This window comes from Nesoenas mayeri (assembly GCF_963082525.1).
Source record: "Nesoenas mayeri genome assembly, chromosome: 18".
In the NCBI taxonomy this organism is placed as follows: domain Eukaryota; kingdom Metazoa; phylum Chordata; class Aves; order Columbiformes; family Columbidae; genus Nesoenas; species Nesoenas mayeri.
Window position 1 is genome coordinate 2,358,967 of NC_137566.1, and position 21,138 is coordinate 2,380,104.

The 21,138-nt window shown below is 60.2% G+C and overlaps 3 protein-coding genes across 3 annotated transcripts; all 3 read right to left on the reverse strand.

Annotated features, from left to right (window-relative positions):
* Positions 1 to 6,999: 6,999 nt before the first annotated feature.
* Positions 7,000 to 11,027, reverse strand: LOC308047576 (extracellular fatty acid-binding protein-like). Its single transcript, XM_080356174.1, has 7 exons — positions 10,787 to 11,027; positions 10,379 to 10,518; positions 9,789 to 9,859; positions 9,066 to 9,176; positions 8,449 to 8,550; positions 7,729 to 7,754; positions 7,000 to 7,144 (listed from the first exon to the last, which is right to left on the reverse strand). Exons 1-6 carry the CDS (start codon positions 10,880 to 10,882, stop codon positions 7,729 to 7,731), a joined length of 546 nt encoding a protein of 181 aa, XP_080212300.1. The 5' UTR covers positions 10,883 to 11,027; the 3' UTR covers positions 7,000 to 7,144.
* A 1,283-nt stretch (positions 11,028 to 12,310) lies between these two features.
* Positions 12,311 to 14,477, reverse strand: LOC308047314 (lipocalin-15-like; the record flags this gene model as incomplete). Its single annotated transcript, XM_080355729.1, has 7 exons — positions 12,311 to 12,314; positions 12,416 to 12,437; positions 12,535 to 12,636; positions 13,092 to 13,205; positions 13,503 to 13,567; positions 13,785 to 13,924; positions 14,382 to 14,477. The coding sequence occupies 7 exons, from the start codon at positions 14,475 to 14,477 to the stop codon at positions 12,311 to 12,313; spliced, it is 543 nt and encodes a 180-aa protein (XP_080211855.1).
* Positions 14,478 to 15,375: 898 nt separating this feature from the next.
* Positions 15,376 to 18,190, reverse strand: LOC308047315 (lipocalin-like; the record flags this gene model as incomplete). Its single annotated transcript, XM_080355730.1, has 6 exons — positions 15,376 to 15,536; positions 16,069 to 16,170; positions 16,394 to 16,507; positions 16,642 to 16,718; positions 16,837 to 16,976; positions 18,092 to 18,190. The coding sequence occupies 6 exons, from the start codon at positions 18,188 to 18,190 to the stop codon at positions 15,376 to 15,378; spliced, it is 693 nt and encodes a 230-aa protein (XP_080211856.1).
* Between the last annotated feature and the right edge of the window lie 2,948 nt (positions 18,191 to 21,138).

Below are 21,138 nucleotides of genomic sequence, written 5' to 3' on the forward strand. Positions count from 1 at the left end.
AGTTCTAGCAACATAAGGTGTATTGCTTCTCTGAATAGCTGCTCTGAGACCTTCCACCTCTGAGAAATCTGGGAACCTGCAAGCGAGTTTTCCTTCAGATGTACCAATCTGTAAGGGTCAGCGTAGGGCGGGAGGACATCCACGTCTTTGTGGAGGTGACAGCAATGGGAATGCTGGCCAGAACCAGGAGCACGGCCCCCTGATGTGGCACTTCTCCCTGCCCCTCCAGCCCAACCCCTCCTCCCATTTCCACTGCACACAAGTGTGTTTTGGAGCCCAAAGTCTCCCTCCTATTTCACCACAGCAGCCTCAGCCTCTCCCTGCTCTGCCTGCGGGTGTCTGGCACGGGGGGTGGCCACAGGGGCAGGGGAGGGCGAGCTGAGAGCACATTGAGAGCACACGTATGTGGAGGAGGCATCTTCCCTGGTAATGGTCAAAATTATAGTTAATTTACGGGTGGTCAATAATGAATAACTAATTTCTATGAGCACCGGGTGCTCAGCTGTCTGTGTTCAGCTGGGTTCCTCGTTATCCATCTTGTTTGCACATCTCCATGGCCTGGGGAACCACAGGAGGATTTTGGCTGGAGGGCACCTCAGGGTTCTCTGGTCCGGCTCCTGCTCAGAGCAGGACCAGCTTTAAAGTTAGAGCAGGCTGCTCAGGGACTTGTCCACCTCAGTCTGGATACCCCCAAGGATGGAGATTCCACCACATTTCTGGACACCTGCTGTAGTGCAGGATCACCTTCATGATGAACTTTCTCCTTTTGTCTTACTGGAGTTTGCTGTGTTAGAGCTCGTGCCTGTTGCCCTTCGTCCTACCACTCTGGGAAGAGCATGGCTGCGTCTTCTCCAGATCCTCCGAGGCAGCTGAAGAGAGCAAACAGATGTCTTCTTTGCCTTCTCTTCTGCAGACCAGCCCCCTTGCTCAGCCTCTCTGGTACCTGTTGTGCTCCAGGTCCTGATCAGCTCTGTGTTGTCCACGGGGCTCTCTGTGGTTTGCCAGGGCTGTTCCTGTGCTGGGGAGCCCTAAACTGGATCCAGCTCTCCCAGCGCCGTCTCACAAGTGCTCTGTCGGGTGATGTCTGCCCTTCGCTAACCCAGACCTGGGTGTTTCTGCTGCCTTTCCTGCAAAGGCACTCTGTTGACTCACGTTCAGCTTGTTACCTGCCAGATACACAGGGCTTTTCCTGCAATGCTGCCATCTCCCTGCAGGCCCAGTTTGCCCAGCTGCACGGGATCAGCCCAGCCCAGCAGCAGGACTTTGCATTTGCCTTGGCTGAATGTCAGGAGGTCTGTGCTGCTCCATTCTGGAGGCTGCTCAGGCCTCTCTCAATGTCAGCTCTGGTATAACAGCCCCAAAGCTTGCACATTGTCACTGACATTGGGCATCGTGGGGACTGATGCACCTTCACACATTTCTGGAGATGCTGACCCTGGCAGCTTGGGAAGTCCCAGCCACGTTGCTTCCCACCTTCAGGGCACCTGACAGTTCCCATCAGCCACATTGGATCAGCCATGGAGCCAAACCATGTCCTGCGGTGATCCAGGGTGAAAATAGGCACATGTTTTCAACAGCTTCCAACACCTGGAAGAAGTGAGAATATTTGGAGCCAGTTGTGTTTCGGGTGCCAGTGCCTCATTAAGCTGTGGCCACAAGGGCACCTTGCTGCCCCACAGCACCAAGTTCTTTCCTTCACTTCTAATGGGTCTCAGCTGGTGTCATTAAAAGTTTCTAAACTTTTGCAGTCTTAACATCTGAAAAGGCCCCAGAGAGCTTGTGCCACTGGAGACAGGAGCTGTATTTGCCCCTTCCAGGGGCTTCTAGTCCCAGGGAGAAAAAGCAGTGTTTATTCCTCTGTGGTACTCAGAGCAGAACAGAGGTGTCTATGAGTAGTTATTGGCAATTTAGAGGTGACTCGCTCCTGACCGGTGGGAATTTGAATCATTTATGCCTGTGCTGTCGAGAGCCAATGCCCATCACCCAGATCCCAAAGGGTCAGGGAGGCTCAGCTGGGATGGCGTCCACCAGGTGACACTCAGGAACCCCGTGGTCTCACTCTGCACCATCTGAGATGGATGACAAGACCTGATGTTATTGGAGCAACTCCCGCTGTGGTGACCAGACCACCAGCTGGTGCCGGCAGTGCTGGCAGCCGCCACACACACAGGGACATTCACGAGGCTCTTACATCTGGTTGCTCTGGGCAGGTTGGATGTGCACTGGTGGGCTCATGTTTCTGGGCTGGCCAAGACCCCCCTCAGGTCCTGAGCAGCGAGCGGGACCTGCCCGTGGCTGAAATCAAAACACGGTTCTCGTGACAGGCAGAACCAGAGACGATCCGATACAGTCTCATTTAAAAGGGGAAAAAATGGAAAGTCAAGAGGATTAAATATCACATATGGCACAGAGATTGTCTGCAAAGACCAGCTTAGCTTCTCTCTGAGCACTTAAGCTAACGTTAGCAAATACAAACCTTAAACAACTTTGCAAAGGGAATGCCTAAATGGAAGCCAGCACGATTAAATCAATTTAAAGGAGCTGATCAGAAATACGATAGATGTTCTTAAACTTGCTGAAGCTGCATCCACGTGAAGACAGTAAAACGACCCTGGTAATGTAACTAACAACAACATAAGACAAACAACAAAGATGCCACAATTTGTCCCGTTGCTCCTCTACTCTGAGGAATGACATCTGCATTTATATATATTCCTTTCTTCAAAAGCACCAGGGTGAAGAATTTTAACTTTAGGAATGTTTGTCCTGTAGCGAGTCAAATTCCAAGTGAGTGTTCGAAGAAAAAAAGCTGATAGAAAAAGTGAAGAAACTCTGCACCTGCCTTGGCTGCGGAGGAGCTTCGGTGGGTCCCAGGCAGAGCATCTCTCTTGCAAACACTTGGAAAGGTCTGTGCTGCCAGCGCAGCAGTGTGAGTGAGCAGTAAGGCAGAGGAGAGGACATTCAGTCATTTAGTAAATCAGGTGTGAAACTCAAGCTTTTCACTGCTGCTTAGACTCACCTTTGCCAACTCTAGTTTTCACCAGAGCACCGGAAGAAGCAAATATGCTGCCTTTTAAAGTGGTCGTCAGAGGTAAAGAGACAACAGACAACTAGATCTTCTATGCAGTGTGGGCAGATACTCACAAATGCTGTAATAAATGGCAGACATGGGTGATGTATGGAGAAATTAAAAGTGGATGAGTTCAGAGAAGGGACCGGAGCTGGTGAGGGGCTGGAGCACAAGTGTGATGGAGCGGCTGAGGGACCTGGGAGGTTCAGCTGGAGAACAGGAGCTGAGGGGAGACCTTCTGATCTCTGACCTGCCTGAAAGGGGCTTGGAGCCAGGGGGGTCGGGCTCTGCTCCCCAGGAACAAGCGCCAGGAGCAGAGGAAGCGGCCTCAAGTTGCGCCAGGGGAGGTTGAGGTTGGATGTGGGAACTATTTCTTCCCCAAAGGGCTGTGGGGCATTGGAACAGGCTGCCCAGAGCAGTGCTGGAGTCACCAGCCCTGGAGGGCTGGACAGATGGACATGAGGTTCTCGGGACACGGGGTAGTGGTGGACTTGGCAGCGTTGGGTTAACGGCTGGACTCAATGATCTTAAAGGTATTTTCCAACAAAAACAATTATATGATTCTATGAGAGGAGACTGAATTGAACTTTTGCATGGGAAAATCACACCTCATATATGCTGTTTCTGGAAGAGTCAACAAGATATGGGTGTTGATCAGCTGGTCCTTGATGAAAACCCTTGTAGGGGACAAACTACCATAGGCTAGGGAGGAAGATCCTCACTTGGATGAATGAATGGCTGAGGGACAGAAAGAGAGAGGAAGATCACTCAGGGAGCTGACATCTCTTAAACCATCTCATCCACATGCAGCAGGTGGCAGCATGAGGAGAAGACTGAGGAGCAGGACAAGGCACCATGTAAATGTGAGCTGTACCCAATGCCTCTCAGCTGGGCGGAGGTCCAGGTCTGGTCACCCAACCCCAGCAGGGACATTGGCCTGAGTAGAGCGGGAGAGAGGATGAAAGGCACAACTGGGAGAGCAAAGAGACTTGTTAAAGATTTCAGATCTAGAATAGAGACAATAGTCTCACATGACCAGCAAGCACCACAACCATCAGCTGCATGTCCCCAAATTGCTCCTCACACACAAAGGCTGGTCCAGCACCTCCCTTGCCCCAACACCCCTCTGCTCTCTCCAGCAGCCCGTTGGAACACAGGGTGTCCTGCTGCACCAGCCTGGTCCCGGCTAGCCCGTCTCACCCGCGCTCGCACGGCAGCAGCAAAGGAGCTGCAGGTGGGAAAGGGATTGTAGAGACGGTGATGAAGCTCCTTGCTGCAGGATGCCAGCGGTGCTGGTTTCTGCCTGAACCTGGGAAACCCTTAGAAACACTCCAGGAAAAAAAAGTCCCACGTCTTTAAATATACAATGCCGTCTGGCCTGGTTTGCTGGGGGACAGGTTTGCTGGGGGAATGCCCTGTTCCTGGGTGCTTCTCCCTGCCCCTGTACCCGCCAGCTGCTGAAGGCAGGTGCTGGCAGAGGAGCACAGCGTCCGGGGAGCGTTGGCTGAGCAGCAGGGACAGGGACAGGCTTGATGGGACTGCTGAGGGGCCATGGGGGCTGAGGTGGGGACCCCCCGCCTGCTCTGCATGGAGGAGACTCACACCCAGAAAAGATCCGAAGCTGCAGCCTGTGAGCATCCTGCATGGGGAGAAAATGGGTGGACAAAAGGAGGAGCAGAAAATGCTGGTGGCAAAGAGAAATGATCTCACACTGTCTGGCAGGGTGGTGCCTGCACATGGCAGGAAGGAAATATTTGGCTGGAACATGATGTGGAGGCACCAGGACTCCCTGTCACACAAAGACCTGGGCGAAGGGTGTTGCTGGCAGCAGGGTGTTTTCATCTACATCGATACATGTACCAAAAACAAGCCTCGAGGCAAACCTGTGTGTGGGACCAGTGCTCTTGGGAGCACAGCAAATATTGAACTGTTCAGTCCAAATGGCTGGGGAGAATCACAGAGTCACAGCCTGGTTTGGGCTGAAGGGACCTCTGGAGATCATCTCCTCCAACCCCTGCTCACACAGGGCACAGAGCAGATCACACAGGTGGGTCCAGGGGGTTTGAATGTCTCAGAGCAGGAGACTCCACACCCGCTCTGGGCAGCCTGGGCCAGGCTCTGGCACCTCCCAGCAAACAAGTTTCTGCTCATGTTCACATGGAGCCTCCTGTGTTTCAGTCTGTGCCCGATGCCCCTCACCCTGGCGCTGGGCACCACTGAGCAGAGTCTGGTCCATCCTCTGACACCCACCCTGAGATATTGATCCATTGATCAGATCCCTCTCAGCTTCTCCAGCTGAACAGCCCCAGCTCTCTCAGTGTCTCCTCATCAGGAAGATGCTCCAGACCCCTCAGCATCTTTGTGTCCCTCTGCTGGACTCTCTCCAGTAATTCCTGGTCCTTCTTCAACTGGGGAGCCCAGAACTGGACACAACTCCAGATGTGGCCTCACCAGGGCAGAGCAGAGGGGGAGGATCAACCTCCCTGACCTGCTGCTCACACTCTTCCTCATGCGCCCCAGGTACCATTGGCCTCCTTGGCCACAAGGCCACATTGCTGACCCATGGTCACCCTGCTGTCCACCAGGACTCCCAGGTCCTTCTCTGCAGAGCTGCTTTCAGCAGGTCCAGCCCTCACCTCTGCTGCTGCCAGGGGTTGTTCCTCCCCAGGTGCAGGACCCTACACTTGCCTTTGTTAAACATCGTCATGTTAAACTTCTGCCCACACCTCCAGCCTGTCCAGGTCTCGTGGAACAGTAGTACAGCAACACAGAATTCCTGCTGGAAGTCCTGGGCTCCTTCCAAAGAGGCCGGAGATGACACTGGGTTGGGAAGTCCCAGTGAGGTCCCTTGCTGCGCTGCTGCTGGGACACATTGATCTCCCATCCCCACTCAGTACCAAGATTAGGAGAGACAGTTTCCCAAATGTATTTCCCAGTCCCTGGGAGGAGGCAGGAGCACCTGGGAACATCACGAGGCACTCAGCTGCTGGGACAGCTTCCCTTGGTCCCTGCCACTGCCACACGGCAGCGGGGCAGGTCCCAGGCTGAAACAAACACCCGGGTGACTGACCAGGGATGGACAAGGTGGGAAGGCCAGCAGAGAGGAATTTGGAGTAACTTCCTTTCCCAGGAGAGGAACAAGGGGCTTCATACCCTGACAGACCTTGGTGCCTGCGAGCACTGCCCTGGCCCTGGAGATGGGCATGCAGGAGGGGCTGGAGCTTGGCTGTGGCCACTGTTTACCCTGGGCAGGTTGTGGCTTTTCTCCTGGGTGGATTTGAGGAGCTTAAGAGAGAAGGAAGGGAAGGATGGAGTGCAACTTCAGAAATATAAATTCACAGCAGACAACCTGACTCCAGGGTGGGCTTTCTCTGTGTGGTGCTCGGGGGTAGAGATCATGTGCAGCCCCACACCAGCTCTCCAGGTTTGGGTCCAGAGGATTCAGACATCCGCATCCCACCTCCCACCAGCCCTGCAGCACCATGGGCTGAGAGGTCCCACGGCAGAGCCTTGCCCCTGCCCAGGCCCAGCCTGAGCTGCTGGGTGATGGGTCTCCAGGGGGCTGCGATCACAGCAGGGTGAGCAGACAGGAGCCGGGTTGGACGGTGGTGGTCACAGCCCTCCAAACTCCAGCCTCAGTCTCTGTGACCAAGTCCCACAGCCTTTCTCCACCCAGCCCCTCATACAGGCAGGATTTCCAGCCTCAATGCGCCCCTTGCCTCACCTCTGCCGGGCCATGGGCCTCCCCGCTGGAGACACCCACGAGGAAAAGTCTCAGTGGGCTCCAGAAATGCCCTCATTTGGGTGAGCTCAGCCCTGGCTGTTCACCATCCACAGACCCCAGGAGGACAACAGAGGAGCCACATGCCCAGGCACCCCAGGTTCTCTTCAGAGAGTTACATGAAGCTCCAAGATGAGTTTCTGTTTATTTGGCAATAAGCAGGGACTCTGTGCTGCAGGAGCAGGAGATGTGTCAGAGCCTTGGCCATTGAGCTCAGGAGATGATAGCAAAGCAGCAGGCTGGAGCTTCAGGCCATGGGTCTTGCATTGCTCAACAAAAGCATCCACCACCTCCTACAAAAGAGCCGATAGAGGTGGGCTGAGTACTGGAGGTGACGAGGCCAACTGAGAGGACTCAGGAGGTCTCTCCACCATAACCAGTGCTTTCTCTTCCAGTTCTCCCAGATCTGTAGGTTGAGCCACTTCCAGTGATGGCTTTCTAGCTAACACCTACAACTGAATATGTACCGGTGTGGTGGGAGATCATGTGCCAGGGTGGGCCAACAACAAGCGTGTTTTGCATGGTGAGACACCAACCCAACCTCTGGCCAGTTTTGTGGGTCTACAACCCCAAGGTCACTTTGGCAAGAGCTGGTGTCCCAGTCTGTGCTTCTGGATGAGCTCTGCAGCCATTTCTCCACTGAACCAATGGTTTTGGTGCAAATGCCGTTGCTCACCACAAAGCTACTGCACCCTGGGGGTCCCCACTGAGGGGCAGCTCCAAAGCGTCCTACCTGGGTGCAAGCTCCAGCACAGGTTCAAACCACTCGGCCCCCAGAGTAGTTCAAGGAGTTCATGGTGACCCTTGCTGGTGCACCAAGGAGGGCAATTTCCAGGTGAGGACATTGCAAACACCATGTTGCGCTGCAGCAACTCACCTATGCTCCATCGACGCTGCATTCCTCTGTGAAAACAAAGGCCAAGGCTGAGTGCGGGGCTGTGGTCTGGCTGGTCCCATTTAGCACCCAGAATAGACAACCCAGGAATGAACTTGAGCAAGGTGAAAGCCACATTGTGCCAAGCCAGAGCACTTTCTCCTGCCAGCTCAGACCACAAAGTAGTGGCAGTGATGGGCTGAGCTGGTCCCAGCTGGCAGCCCCAACTGGGGCTGTTCAGCTGGAGAACAGGAGCTGAGGGGAGACCTTCTGATCTCTGAACTGCCTGAAAGGAGCTTGGAGCATGGAGGGTGTTGGTCTCTTCTCCCAAGTAGCAAGTGATAGCATGAGAGGAAATGGCCTCAAGTTGCACCAGGGGCGGTTTAGACTGGATATGAGGAAAAAATTTTTCCCCAAAGGGCTGTGGAGCATTGGAACAGGCTGCCCAGGGCAATGCTGGAGTCACCAGCCCTGGAGGGGTTTGAAAGGCATTTAGATGAGGGTCTTAGGGACATGGTCAGGTTAGATTATGGTTGGACTCGATGATCCTGAGGGTCTCTTCCAACTGAAATGATTCTACTCCTATTCTATTCTATTCTATTCTATTCTATTCTATTCTATTCTATTCTATTCTATTCTATTCTATTCTATTCTATTCTACTCTATGTCCTGACCCCCCGACGTCAACCAAGCCAGCCCAACACGGTGCTGGGCAATGCTCACCCTGTCTGGGCAGCATCTTGATCATCTCATCGGTGAAGCCCTTCTCCCTCGCAATCGTCTTGAACAGCGTTGTGATTTCGGGGCTCACCTCCTGGGTTCTGCCTAAGGGCAAAGACAAGAGTTAGCTCCAGGTTGTGGCCTGTCCCTGTATTTGCTGGGTGAGGATGGGATGGACAATGGTCCCTGGGAGAAGGCTGGAGGCAGTGGTGCAGGTCCTGGAGGGCAGTGGTGACCAGGCACAGGAGACACCGCTCCCAGGGGACAACATGAAGCAGAGGACCTGGCATCAGCACAGTGTCTCCTCCCTTTGTTCCCACCCCTACCATTTCTGCCCTCCTTGCAGCAGGACCCCATACTCCTCATCGTATTTCAGCAGGAGACTTACCCAAGGCCAGGGACTCCCCGCACAGTGCAGAAGCCCGAGCCCTGCCAGCCCTGCCCTGCCAGCCCCAAATCACTGCCCCTTCCCCTGCCCCACTCCTGCCCCACACAAGAGGTCCCGGCAGGAGGGTGCTGGTGAGGAGGGTCTGTCGCATGGGGCTCTGACTCCTCGGGACACGGTGAAGAACCCGGCACCTCTGAGCTGTTCCCCAGTCAAAACGTCACTGGTTACGCACTGTAGAGCCTCAGCATGTGCAAGGTCTTCCCGTCCTTCACTCTGGAGGCAAAGATCACTGCGTACGTCTTGCCGTCGGTATCCACCACCTGCACCGTTTTATTGCCTCTGTCTGAAAAGAACGTGGAGGAAAGCAAAAACTTAATTACGTCCTCCTGAGAACTCTCACACTGCAAAAGGGCTGTAAGAGTGTGAATCAGGATGCCAGGGCCAGTCCACCCAGTCCTGTTTGTCCTCATCCTGTTTTAACTCTTGCTAAGGCTCCTCGCAAGGCTTGGGGGAGCCCACAGACCACAGTGGGGCAGAGAAACGGGAACAGGAACACAGGAGGGTCAGGAATGGTCACTGCAGACAGTGGAGTAGCCTGGCCAGTATCAGATCAACACTTGAGCTGGGGCTGGTGGGAAATGTCTTGCTTCATCTCTTGGGAACATTCATCCACAGCCCCATTTCGGAATGACCCTGCTTCTCCCCAGGGTTTAAGATCAGTCTGAAAGTGTTCGTCTTAGAGCAGCTTCCCAGAGGTAAGGAGCGAGGGGTCCACCATGCTGGAGGGTCACCCTCCCTGGGCTGCAGCTGGTGACCAGCCACAAAGGGATGTCCCACCCCAGGACCTCCAACAGGCACCCCTGAGGGCCATATCCCCAGGGACAACTGTTGCTTCAGACAGGGATGATGAGCTGTGTCCCAGTCCCGTCGCAGGGCCTGGGCACCCCCCACTCACCAGAGCTGTGGAATTCACCCGGGACGCCTGTTGGCTTGTAGATTGACTCTCTTTTCTTACATCCCCCTGGGCTGCAAAACAGTGAAGAGAACTCCAGCTAGGGCAATGTGACCCCCCTTCCCCTCCCTGGGTCACTGCCCCAAAGGTGGGACTTGCTGTTCAGGAATGAGATGGTGTGGCCATGGCGGGGGGGTACAGATGAGACCCTTGGAGCAATTGGTGCCTGTGTTGGCAGTGCTGGCACCCAGGCATCCCTATGGGGTGACATGCTCTGAGCTGGTGGGATGAGGCTGGAAAAGGTTTGACCGTAGGGTCCCTCATCATCCTGCTGCATCCCTGCTGGGAGCAGCGCGATGCCTCGGCCTCCATGGTGGGGCCACTCCTGGCTGGTGCTGCCCTGAAGAAGTGATCTCCATGCTGCAGCTCTCCCAAGCCCCTGTTTCAAACCATAGGGCTGGTGGCCTCGCCTCACCCCCTGCCCAGGGCTTTGGTGGGTGCTAGGTGGGGGCACCCAGGTGGAGACCCACCGGTGAAGGTCCGCGGAGGAGGTCAGTTGGTGAAGCCCATGAAGAACAGAACTTGGCACTTACCTGGGAATAGCAAAGGAGACCTTCAGGTCACCCTCCCCCAGGACTGCAATAGTGGCCATTGCCATCTTCAGCTCGTCCTTCTTCTGGAGGTAGCTCTCGGAGTCGGAGGCCAGAGCGACGATGTGCCATTTCCCTGCAATCTGGCAGTGAGGGGGGGCTGTGAGTCCGGAGGAGCAGGCAGGGCTGTCCCCCCTTGGGTACCGAGCCAGGACACCCTCAGGCCATGGGACAGTTTAGTCCCCTCTGGGCACTAAAATCCCCGCTGAGGCAGCTGCGCTGGGGCTGGGTCACTGCCCCACCTGGGTGTGACAGCGGTGGCTGCGGCTTCCCCAGTTACCCAAACACCTCTCCAGTTCCCACGCTGTTGACCAGAGACCCCGCTCCAGCCTCCCCTTCCCCAGGGATCACCTCGCTCTTGTCCAGCCCCGCAGCCCCGAGCTCCTCAGCCTCTGCATGCAGGTAGCAGAGCAGGGCCAGCCCCAGGCTCAGCACCGCGGTCCTCATCTCCCCACAGCCTCCTCCGGCTCCACCGGCGGGATGGGGAGCAGCGCAGCGCTGCCGGCTTTATAGCGGTGCCCTCCTCCTCCCCACCCGCCCGGCGCTGCCTGCCGAGCCGCACGGGCACAGCACCGGCGCGGCTCGGGCAAGGTGGTGGCTTCAAAGGGCTGAAGTCACCCCAGGGTAAACAGTGTCCAGTCTTACAGAAGAAGGGAAGTTCCTGCAAGATCCGGGAAAGGGCTGAGAAGTGAAGTTGCAAAAGCTGTTGCACCAGCACTGAAATTTGGGACTTTCCCAGTCTCTTGAGTTGCTTGTGAAAGAACAAAGAGAGCTTTTGTTTCCTGGCTTGCTGACAGGGCGCTGCCGGGAGGAGTGGGGACGTCCTTCCCGGTAAGGGCCACATCAGCACCGTCACCAGTGGCCGGTCCCTCTGGCCAGGCTGCCATCTGCCCCCAGGCTGCCACTGGGACGGTGCCTGTACCCAGGTGTCCACGCGCTGCCGCATGACCCTGTGGTCCCCGCACAGGGTCACCCACCTGCTCTGGGGCACCCAGGCTCTGCAGAGCGGGATGCACCAGGAGTGGGGCAGGCAGGAAAAGGCATTTGTGTCACTTTGGGAGTGTCCCCTCCTTCCCAGGGGGTGACATCCCCTGTGCCTTGGCTCTGGCAGGCTCCTGGGGTCACAGTCCTGAAAGCTCCACGCTGCTTCTTCCCAGCCCCATGCCTGGCTGGGCACCCAGGGGACCAGAGGCTGCATCTGCTGTCTGCTCCACAGGAGCTGGAGGGGGATGGAGAAAGGGCTCTGGCTGTCTTGGGGGCTCATTGCAGCATGGTCCTACCTTGGGCAGGGGGCATGGAGGGGGCCGGGAGACAGGCGTGGGGGTCCCAGCCCTGCCGTGCATCTACCCCGGGCAGCCGCAGCGCAGCCCCGCTCCCCCCTGGGCAGCCCCGGGGCGGACGGGGCAGGGAATGGGGTGTCCTGGGTGTGAACCAGAGCCACTGCGGGCAGGGCCGGGCAGCCTGACACCTTCCCCCTGCCCGCCCAGCCCTGCTGCCGCCCAGCCCAGCTCAATTCTCCCCTGCCCGCATCTCCAGCAGCTGCACCTTCCCCATCCTCCGCTCCCTGTCTTCCCCATGCAGCAAACAACACAGCAAAGGAGCCCCCAACACCCCTGGGGTGCTGAGACGAGGGGTCAGAGCCAGGACCACTGGGCCTGGAGACCATGGCAGCAACCCTGCTCCCATCAGCAAAATCACCGAGCGCTGGGGCAGCTTCTGCACCTATTTATTTAGGAAGATGAGGTGTGATCCTGGCATGAGGCAGCAGGTCTGGCAGGGCCTGGCAGGGGAGGACGGGAAGGGGCACCATGGAGGGGGGAGCAGAGCCCCATTTCCACCAGGTCTGGAGGGCACACGGCCCTGGCGTTGGCCCTTTCAGCTGCAGGGAGGGAGGACAGACGGATGAGCCGTTAGAGCAGGACAAAGCTGATGTGGTGCAGAGTCCCAAGGCAGGCGGGGGCTCCCCGGGGGGCTGCTCACCTGATGACCTCGGAGCACTGATCTGTGGACAAGCACAAAGGGTGAGCGCCCTGAGCCCCCGCGCAGCGTCCCCGCGCAGAGGGGCCATGTGTGCCGCCCTGCGCCTCCCTGGCACTCACCCGACTTGGGCAGGACGACCAGCATGTCCTTGTTCAGACCCGCAATGGGGATGAGCTCTTTAAACTTCTGCAGGAGCTGAGGGCTCAAGTCCTGCTCCCGCACTGCAGCCAGACACCCAAAGAGGGGGATGGTCAGCATGGGAGGCCCACTGTGGGTCTGGCTCCCACAAGCAGTGATGGGACCCCAGGGAAGGGCAAAAGCCAGGGCACAGAGGTATAGGGTGGACGCCGCACACCCCACAGCTGCCCTGAGCTGGCAGCGAAGAGGCACAAGCCCCGTGGGATGGGTGATCCACCTGCCTGGGGTGGTTTGGGGCAGCTGGTGGGGCTGGGGGTGCACAGCCAGACTGGCACCCTGCTGGGGGGGTTCAAACTGCAGTCCACCTGGGGTATTTTTGGTACAAGGTTTCATTCACCCCAAATTCAATTCCTTGGGTGCCGCCATGTAGGGTGCCAATGTGGTGACCCAAGTGGTGGTGGAGACCCCAGCCCCTGTCCCCCCGAGTGGTTCCCTCCCCCCGTAGCCCTGGGTGCCTGTCCCCACTCGTGACACCCACTGAAGAGCTGCAGCGCGGCGTTGAGCTCCTGCCCGCTATGGTGGAGCTCGCGCACGATGGCGTAGCTGCTGTAGTCCGTCTCCACCACACGCAGATCCTTCTTCCCTTGTGCCTCTAAAGGACTCCAAACAGTGCCCAGTCAGACCATGTGGCACAGCCAGGCCACCTCCGCAGCCCCTGCCAGAGTTCGGGGCCCAAGGCCTGAGCCCCAGATTTGCCCACGGGGGATATGAGAAGGGAACCCCCCTGTGTGATCTGGCAGAGCCGGGTACCCCCTGCAGCACAACCTCTCACCAAGAGATGGAGGCAGAGCCCAAACCCCCCTCCCACAGCTCCCTGGGCACAGGGACCGGTGTTGCCCACCCTCCATTTCAGGGTGTCCCTGTCTCTGATCCCCCTGCCCACACGTACCCACATAGTGCCCTGCCTGCCCCGTTTGCTGGAAGAGCAGCTCAAACTTCTGGCATTTGTCCAGCCTGGAAAGGGAAAATGGAAACGGCAAACGTGGCTGGACACTGCGTGGGAGGGCAGTGGGGGGGTGGGCATGGGGAGCTCAGCCTGCCCGGGGACGCGCAGGGCACGGGCAGGACCGGGCGACGCAGGGCAGCGGGACGATGCCCCTCACCCAGCGGCCTTGGGGGGAGGATTGTCCCCTGCCCTGCGTGGGACACAGTGAGCAGGATGGGCACTCACATGGGCACGGTGAGCTTCACGAGCAGGTCTCCCTCCGGCGTGAAGCTGAAGGTGGCAATGGACGACTTCATCTGATCCTTCATCTTCATGAATATGGAGCAGTTGGTAGCGACAGCTGCAACATGCCACGTCCCTGCAAACTGCAGCAGAATGTCACCAGTGGAGTCTGGGAAAGCCGCGGGGACCTGTCACCTGCCAGGGGGACCTGCCACCAAACACGCGGGACCCAACAGCCCATTGTAGGAACCTGCCAGCCCGTGGTGGGGTAACTGCCACCATCGGTGGGGACCTGCCAGCCTAATATGGGGACCCGCCCACACCTTGCCCTGCCCTGTGCCGGGCAGGTGGGCGCAGCATCTGGCCCACGTTCCCTGGGGAAGTGCTGCACGCTCAGGCTCATCACAGCCCCGGGTATTTGTGTCCCTGCAGCAAGGCCACCGCTGGGTCTGGCCACGGTGGGCAGGAGCTGGCCGGGACTAACCATGTTTTGCACAGGCATCTGCATCCTGGCAGTTCCTCGGGTGGGGACCCAGTGCCGGGAGCTGGGACCCTGCCCCAGGCAGCCCCTCCACCTGGGTGGGCTCTTTGTACCGTTACCTTGTCAGCGTTGAAGCCCGGCTGCACGGGGACCTCCGCCCCTGCCCGCAGCAGGCAGAGCAGGGCCAGCGCCAGGCTGGGCAGCATCACCGCCATCCTTCTCTGGGGGCTGGACGTGGGCAGGAGAGGCTGCGTGGATCTGCTACGTCCCAACACACCTTTATAGCCCCTGCCGCTGGCAGCACCCCCTGCCTGCCCCCTCTTTATGCAACAGGTTACACAAGAATAGGGATAACTTGTATCCGTGTTGGGTGTCAGTGTTGGCCCCTTCCCTCTCTAATTGCCCAGCCCTGAATGAATGCAGCCTTGTGTGAGAGCCAGCCCAGAGCACGGCAGGGACCGGGTGATGCCCCGTGCCCTGTGCCGTGTCTGAGGAGGGCGTGAGGGTGACCCCAGTGCCCCACTCTTCATTGTTGCCCACTGGCTGCAGGGTCTGGCAGTGCCAGGACGGATCCTGCCCCAAGGAGCAGGATGGCTGGACTGGTGTTTCAGCCTGGGGTTCAGGCACAGCCCGGTGACCTCAGCGGGGTTTGTGGCTTCCCAGGCACAGATCCTGCTCCGGAGAGGGTCTGGGCTCATGGCACGGCGAGCAGGCGGGTGTCTGGGGCTGAGCCACATCCAGTGCCCATAACCATTGTTCTGGCTCCTGCCCATCCTGCCCTCACATTTTTGGATAAACTCCCCGTGCAACTGGCCTATGCTGACACTGCCAGCCTGCTCTGCAGCAGGGAAACTGAGGCAGTGAGGCTGGGGTAGTGGATGTCCCCCATGGGTCCCAGTGCCGGGGGCTCCCTCTCCCTGGACCAGGCAGGTTTGTTGACTGGGCAGCACCATGGCACCAGGGTCCCACCCCGACAGCCCCCTGCCAGGAGCCTGGACCATCCCGACACCCGGCACCAGCCCAGCCCACGGCCACTGGCTCTGCTTCCCCCTCCCATCGCCCCACCAGGGCTCCCCCCGCGACAACCCAGCAGACAAGGGCAGGGGGTTGGTTTTAAAAGGGTTTTAATGGGGATGGAGGTACAGATGTGAGGTGTGAAGTCAGAGAGCGGAGGCTGCTGCGGTGCTGGGGGTGCGCTGGGCTGGGACAGGACAGGGCGGCCGCCAGCTCACGGTGCTCCCGGGGCTCGGGCCGGCAGCAGCGGGTGGATCTGCCTGGAACAGACCGGGGGACAAGTGTGGCTCAGCGGGGGGAGACAGGGAGACACATGGAGGGACATCGGCCCTGCCAGCCCCACACCGAGTGGTTGGGCACCCACCACCCCTGGCCTGGGGCAGCAAAAGAGCCATCCCATGGAGACAGGGTGGGGGATCCCCAGCAGGGTTAGGGAGCAGCCAGGGGGGCTGGAAAGGGGATGGCGGCTCTGCAGGGCAGAGCGGCTCTGAGCATCCCCTGTACCCCCGCACAGGGCTGGTCTGAGCCCAGAGAAGGCAGCACTCACCTAGGCAGCATCTGCCATGCATTGGTCTGCAGGAGGAAGAAAAGCAAAGATCAGCTTCTCCAGGGGCAGGGGGATGGCTGAGCCCCCCGAGGGTCCCCGCACAGGGCTCTGCCCAGCACCAGCCCCTGGTTGCCCCGTGCCGGCCCCGCAGGGCAATGGGGAGAAGGCAGGAGGGTTTCCTCCTTCTCAACCCCCCGTACCTCAGCCCCTGCTCCCCAGCACCCCCACACCCTCCAGCCTCTCACCTGTGGGGGGCAGGATGAGGATCTCTTCATCCGTCAGGCCCTGCTCCCTGGAGAACTGTGTGAACCGCTCCAGGCGCTCAGGACTGAGCTCCTTGGTCCGGCCTGCAGCCGAGAGCAGCGTGAGGGGCAGCCCCTGCCCCCGAGAGGAGTCCCGCTGCCCCGGGGTGCGGGCAGCCCAGCCAGGGACAGATTCCCCAGGAGGGGCACCCAACCCAGCCACCCCATGGCCACCCCAGCTTGGGAGATGACGCTGCCCTCCTCCTCCCACTGAAGACATCCCAGGGCTGGGGGCAGGGGGGCAGCAGAGGGTCCGGGGCAGACGTACTGTAGAGCAGCACCATGCTGGAGGAGCCGGTGCTCTTGGAGATCTGGGTGAACACCATGGCGTACTCCTTGTAGTTGGTCTCCACAACACGGATGTTATGCTCGCTGCCCCAGCCTGCGAGGACATGGAGGGCACTGCTCAGAGCCGGCGCTCTGGCCAGGGCAGGAGCACCGACAGGTGACGGTGGGGCTGGGAGCTGGGGGCACATCAGGGCCCTGCGGAGCCCGGGCTGGGAGCCAGGCACTCACGCGGGCTGGTGTAGCTGAACCGTCCCGGCTGCTCCGTCTTAATGTAAAGGCTGTTCCTCTTCTCACACTGGTCACCCCTGGGGAGCACAGCACCAGGATGTCAGAGGCGCCCTGGGGGCTGCTCCAGCCTGCACAGAGCCCCAGGTACCACAGGGGAGCACCCCCTGCTTGCCCACCCACTCCCCATGCCTGTACTTGGGGTAGGTGGAGGTGACTTCCAGGTTCCCATCTGCAGTGGTGGAGATGTCTGTGGTGCACATCTTCATCAGGTGCTTCTTGTTCTTGAACCAGTTGGAGTTGGAGGCCAGGCCGATGGTGTACCACCTCCCCGTGATCTGCACACAACCTCCACTCAGCCGCCGGCCGGATGGGACGGGGGTCTCTGCCCACCAGCCCCAGCCCAGATCACGTCCCCTCTATCAGCCCCAGCCCTGCAGCGGGACGGAGTCCTGGGGCCTCATCCCCCAGGGAGCTGCTACAGCTCTCGGCATCCACAAAACCCAGCGGCCAGGAGAGCCCTTGTTTACAACGTGCCCTTCGCTGCCCAGTCCTCGTGGCATCACTTCCCTCAGAGAGGGCTGACAGGACTGCCTGGCTCTGAGATGCCATTTGCATCCGTCCAGGGGCACGAGGAGGAGTCCCAGGGCCCCAGGCCAGCACAGCTCATCCCAGCCTGGTCCTCAGGGCCAGCAGCTCAGTGCACCCGGAGGAGCTGTTAGCCTTGAGACGGGCTGTGCCAGAACCAACCGCGCAGGACATGCCAGACCCCCGTCCTTGTAGGAAGTGCCTCCATCCCCATCGCCCCCCGGAGCGGCTGTGTCCCCCAGGACCCCTTGGGCTCCCTTCAGGAGTGGGCAGTGCAGCCCCTCCCCAGCTCAGTGGGATGCCCAGGCTGTGGGGCCAGGACCCCACGGTGCAGCTGGGCTGGGACTGTCCTGCTCTGGATCCTGTCCTGGGGGAGCAAGGGGAGCAAAGCACCCTGAGCACAGCAGCACCCAGGGGCTGGGAGGGCAGAGGGGTGTGTGGGACCCCCCCCAGTACAGCAGCCCTGGGGTTTGAGGATTCTGGGTTGCGGCTGTATGGGGTCCGAGCTGGGGAGAGGGGTCCATGGCCCATCTTGGTGCTGCCTGTCAAACTGAGCTTGTGTTCTCAGTCCCCTCTGTAAAATCCCTGTGGATCTACAGCCACCCCACAGCACAGCAGGTGGCCTGGCCCCACACCTGCTTGGTCCTGCCCCACAGGCTGCAGCCTGGATCCTGCATCCCCTCCGGAGCAAATGAACCCAGGCCCTGGGGGTTCCCGAGCGATGCAGCTGCGGGTGCCCCAGGCACCCTGCCCCTCCCTCCTGGCCCTGAATCCACCTGCAGCACCATCTCTGCACATTTCAGGGTGAGGATCCCCCAAAACACCCCATTCCCCCGCGCAGGCGATGCCGGCCGGGCTGGGTCACCTTGTCCCGCTGGAAGTCGCTCTGCACAGGAACGCTGTCCTGCGCGTGCAGTGTCCCCAGCAGGGCCAGCCCCAGGACGCCGAGCAGCGTGGGGTGCATGTCTCCCACCGAGCCGAGCCGAGCCGAGCCGAGCCGAGCCGAGCGAGAGGAGCCGACAGAGCCGCAGTGCCCCAGCGTCCGGCAAGCCCCTATTTATGGGCTGGCTGTGTGGCGGCCCCGGGGGGCCCAGCCCTGCCTCCCCCCCCGCCGTTATGCAAGCAAGAGCAGGGGGGAGCGCCAAAGCCAAAGGGCAGGCAGGGAACTTGCAAATGTTTCCCTCCTGTTGATACGACATGTTTGCTTCGGGGTGCCAAACTGCTCCACAGCAAAGCTGCAGGCTGCAGCCAGCACGGCGGCCATCCCAGCGCTGCCGGTCCGCGGGCAGGGGCCAGGACGGGGGCCAGGGCTCGCCAGCTGCCCTGTCCCTGCAGGACGGCCTCATTTGGGGTCAGAGTTGGGCCCGGGCGAGGTGGAGGGAACATCAAGTGCCTGCCATGTCCTGGCCCAGCCATGGGACTCGTGGGCACTTTTGGGTGCTCCAGCAGGACCCCCAGCTTTGCCCGGGGCCAAATCCCTGCGTCACCCGAAGAAGCATCTTGGCTGCCCCACCACCCGCCGGGGAGCGCCCCACCACCCAGTGCCATGCTGGTTGCAAGCTGGGGGTCTGAGGCTGTTGCGGGGGAGCCAGACCCCTGCCTCAATCAGCCCCGGTGCCCAACTCCCTAGGGACCAGCGCACAGCCAGACAGAGCCCCAGTGCTTCATCCCCCCATGCCACCCTGCACCCTTTGCCAAGACGGGCTGGGAGACCTCCCCCTTGGTTTGGGGTCACCAGCTGCCCCCCTTAGCTTGGGGACACGCAGGGCACTTGCAGGGTGAGCGCTGGGGATGAACACAGGGTGTCAGCAGCAGCACCCATGGGTCTGGCGCAGTTTGGGCAGGGCTGTGCCGGGCAGAGCACCAGCCTGGCGGCTCCCCCCGCGGCGCGGCCCTGCCAAGGTGCTTTACGTAAGGACTGTGTTTCCACAACAGCTGGCTTTGCCTCTGGCAGCCCCCCCGGCACATTCCCTTCCCCGCGCCCAGCTGCGAGCCCGGCCTGCCCCGCACACCACGCGCCGGGGGCCAGCCCCAGAGCCGCAGATTTAGCAAAACAAAACAAAAGCTGAGCTGGGCAGGACTGAGCATCACGAGAGCCCGGCTGGGCCCCCCCGTGCTGGGCTGGGGTTCAGACAGGGGCTGAGCCCACCCTTGGGTGTAGGATGGAGCTCTCTCCATTGAGCACCAGGGGCGTGGAACACCCGTGGGTGTCCCTGTGGGTCTGCATTGGGGCAGGGCCCCCTGAGTGCCCAGGCATCCCCGGACCCTCCGGCCCCACAAAAGGACGGGGTGCCCAGAAGGTCCCCATTCTCCTGGCATTCCTGGGGGGAAGCAGGGGACCAGTCCGAGGAGCTGGGTGGTAAAACTGGGTGCAAGCTCAGGAGCAGAGGGCACATGGGGCCCCTGGCGGTGTGGGGCAGGCTGAGCCAGGGTGGGGGCAGAGGCAGGATGGAGGGGCTTGGGCTGTGGGTCACAGCAGTGCCTGCACACAGACCCTCAGGCACTACCCGGGCGTTTGCACCCCAGAAATGGGCTCATGCCCGATGAATGCGGGCTGGGTTGAGCTGGGGTGCAGGGGGTTCTTGGGGAGCAGCGCAGCTCCCCAGGGCAGGAGGACAAAACTCTCCCCCCGGTTCCATCACCTGCCGCGGCTCCACCACAGCACAGCCACTTGTGGGGTACGGGGCGGACGGTGAGCTGGATCCGGACACCCCGACTCTGCCGGGCCCAACCGGCCGGCCTGGGGGGCCCATGAGCGTGGCCGGACATGCCTGCCCCCCCGGCTGCAGGCAAGTCACGTGTGGCCCTTACATAAATCCTGATAAACAACATGTGGTACCAGTTTGTGCTACGATTGCAAAACTCCGGCGCTGGGGGCAGAGGGCTGTTCCCCCCCAGAGGCTGCGGGGTGACCAGAGACTGCGCCAGCCCACTGCGGGGGCTGCTCCCGTCCCTCCCAGCACCCAGCACCCAGCCCCCAGCACCCAGCCTGTGCCTGGGCAATGGCACCCCTTGCCCAAAACGCCCCGGCCCACAGGCAGGGCAGAGCAGCCCTGGCCAGGCTGGACATGCAGCAGGCGGAGTCCTGCAAGGGTTGACGCTGCAGCCCCTCTGCTGTGCCTGCATCTAGCCCGAGCCCCCGCAGCCCCCAGTGTGCTCAGGACATGCAAGGGACACCGTGCGCTGGCTGTGCAGCTGTAGGGACGCTGGCAGGGTCCGGCCCAGCAGACCCTTGGGGAAGGTGGTCACTGGGAATGGGGCATTTCCCTGCCCCCAAGGCCCTAGGGATGGGAAGCAGGATGACCGCAGGGCTGAGGTTTCTTCCTCTGGGATCACCTGGCTTGTCCCAGGTGAAGGGCTGATCCTGTGCTGGTCTGCAGTGCCCCCCAAGCTTACACAGCCCCACAACTCCAAGCACAGGGTTTTCCCCACACTGTGCTGGGCGCTCAGGGCTCCCACTTGCTCCCCAGGCAGACTGACCAGCACTGCAACACCTGAGAGTAAACTGGGAACTACCACAACCCCATGGCTGGGGTGAGGCTCAGGGAGAGGACGATGGAGCTGCGGGGAGGAGGCTGCATGTCCCCCAGCACCTCCGGTGCCGGGGCACCAGCAGCACTGGCCTGGCTGGGACAGAGCGAGGGTGACACCTGGACACAGCCCCCTCTCCCAAGCGTGTATTGCAGCACATCAGGGCACAGAGCGGAGGGGTGACACAGAGCAGAGGGGTGACACAGAGCGGAGGGGTGACACAGAGCGGAGGGGTGACACAGAGCGGAGGGGTGACACAGAGCAGAGGAGTGACACAGAGCGCAGGGGGACAGGACAAGGATGGGCACGGCTGTCAGGGCAGCTGGAGGAGCCGGGGAGCCACAGGGCTCGCTCCAGGGTGAGGTCTGTCCAGCCGCTGCC

Coding starts and splice junctions, on each gene's coding strand:
- LOC308047576 (XM_080356174.1), bottom strand. CDS start 10,882: ATGAGGACCGCGGTGCTGAGCCTGGGGCTGGCCCTGCTCTGCTACCTG. Junction 9,860..10,378: donor GTCTCCTTTGCTATTCCCAG/GTAAGTGCCAAG, acceptor ACTGTTTTGCAG/CCCAGGGGGATGTAAGAAAA. Junction 8,551..9,065: donor GCACATGCTGAGGCTCTACA/GTGCGTAACCAG, acceptor CTTTGCCCTTAG/GCAGAACCCAGGAGGTGAGC.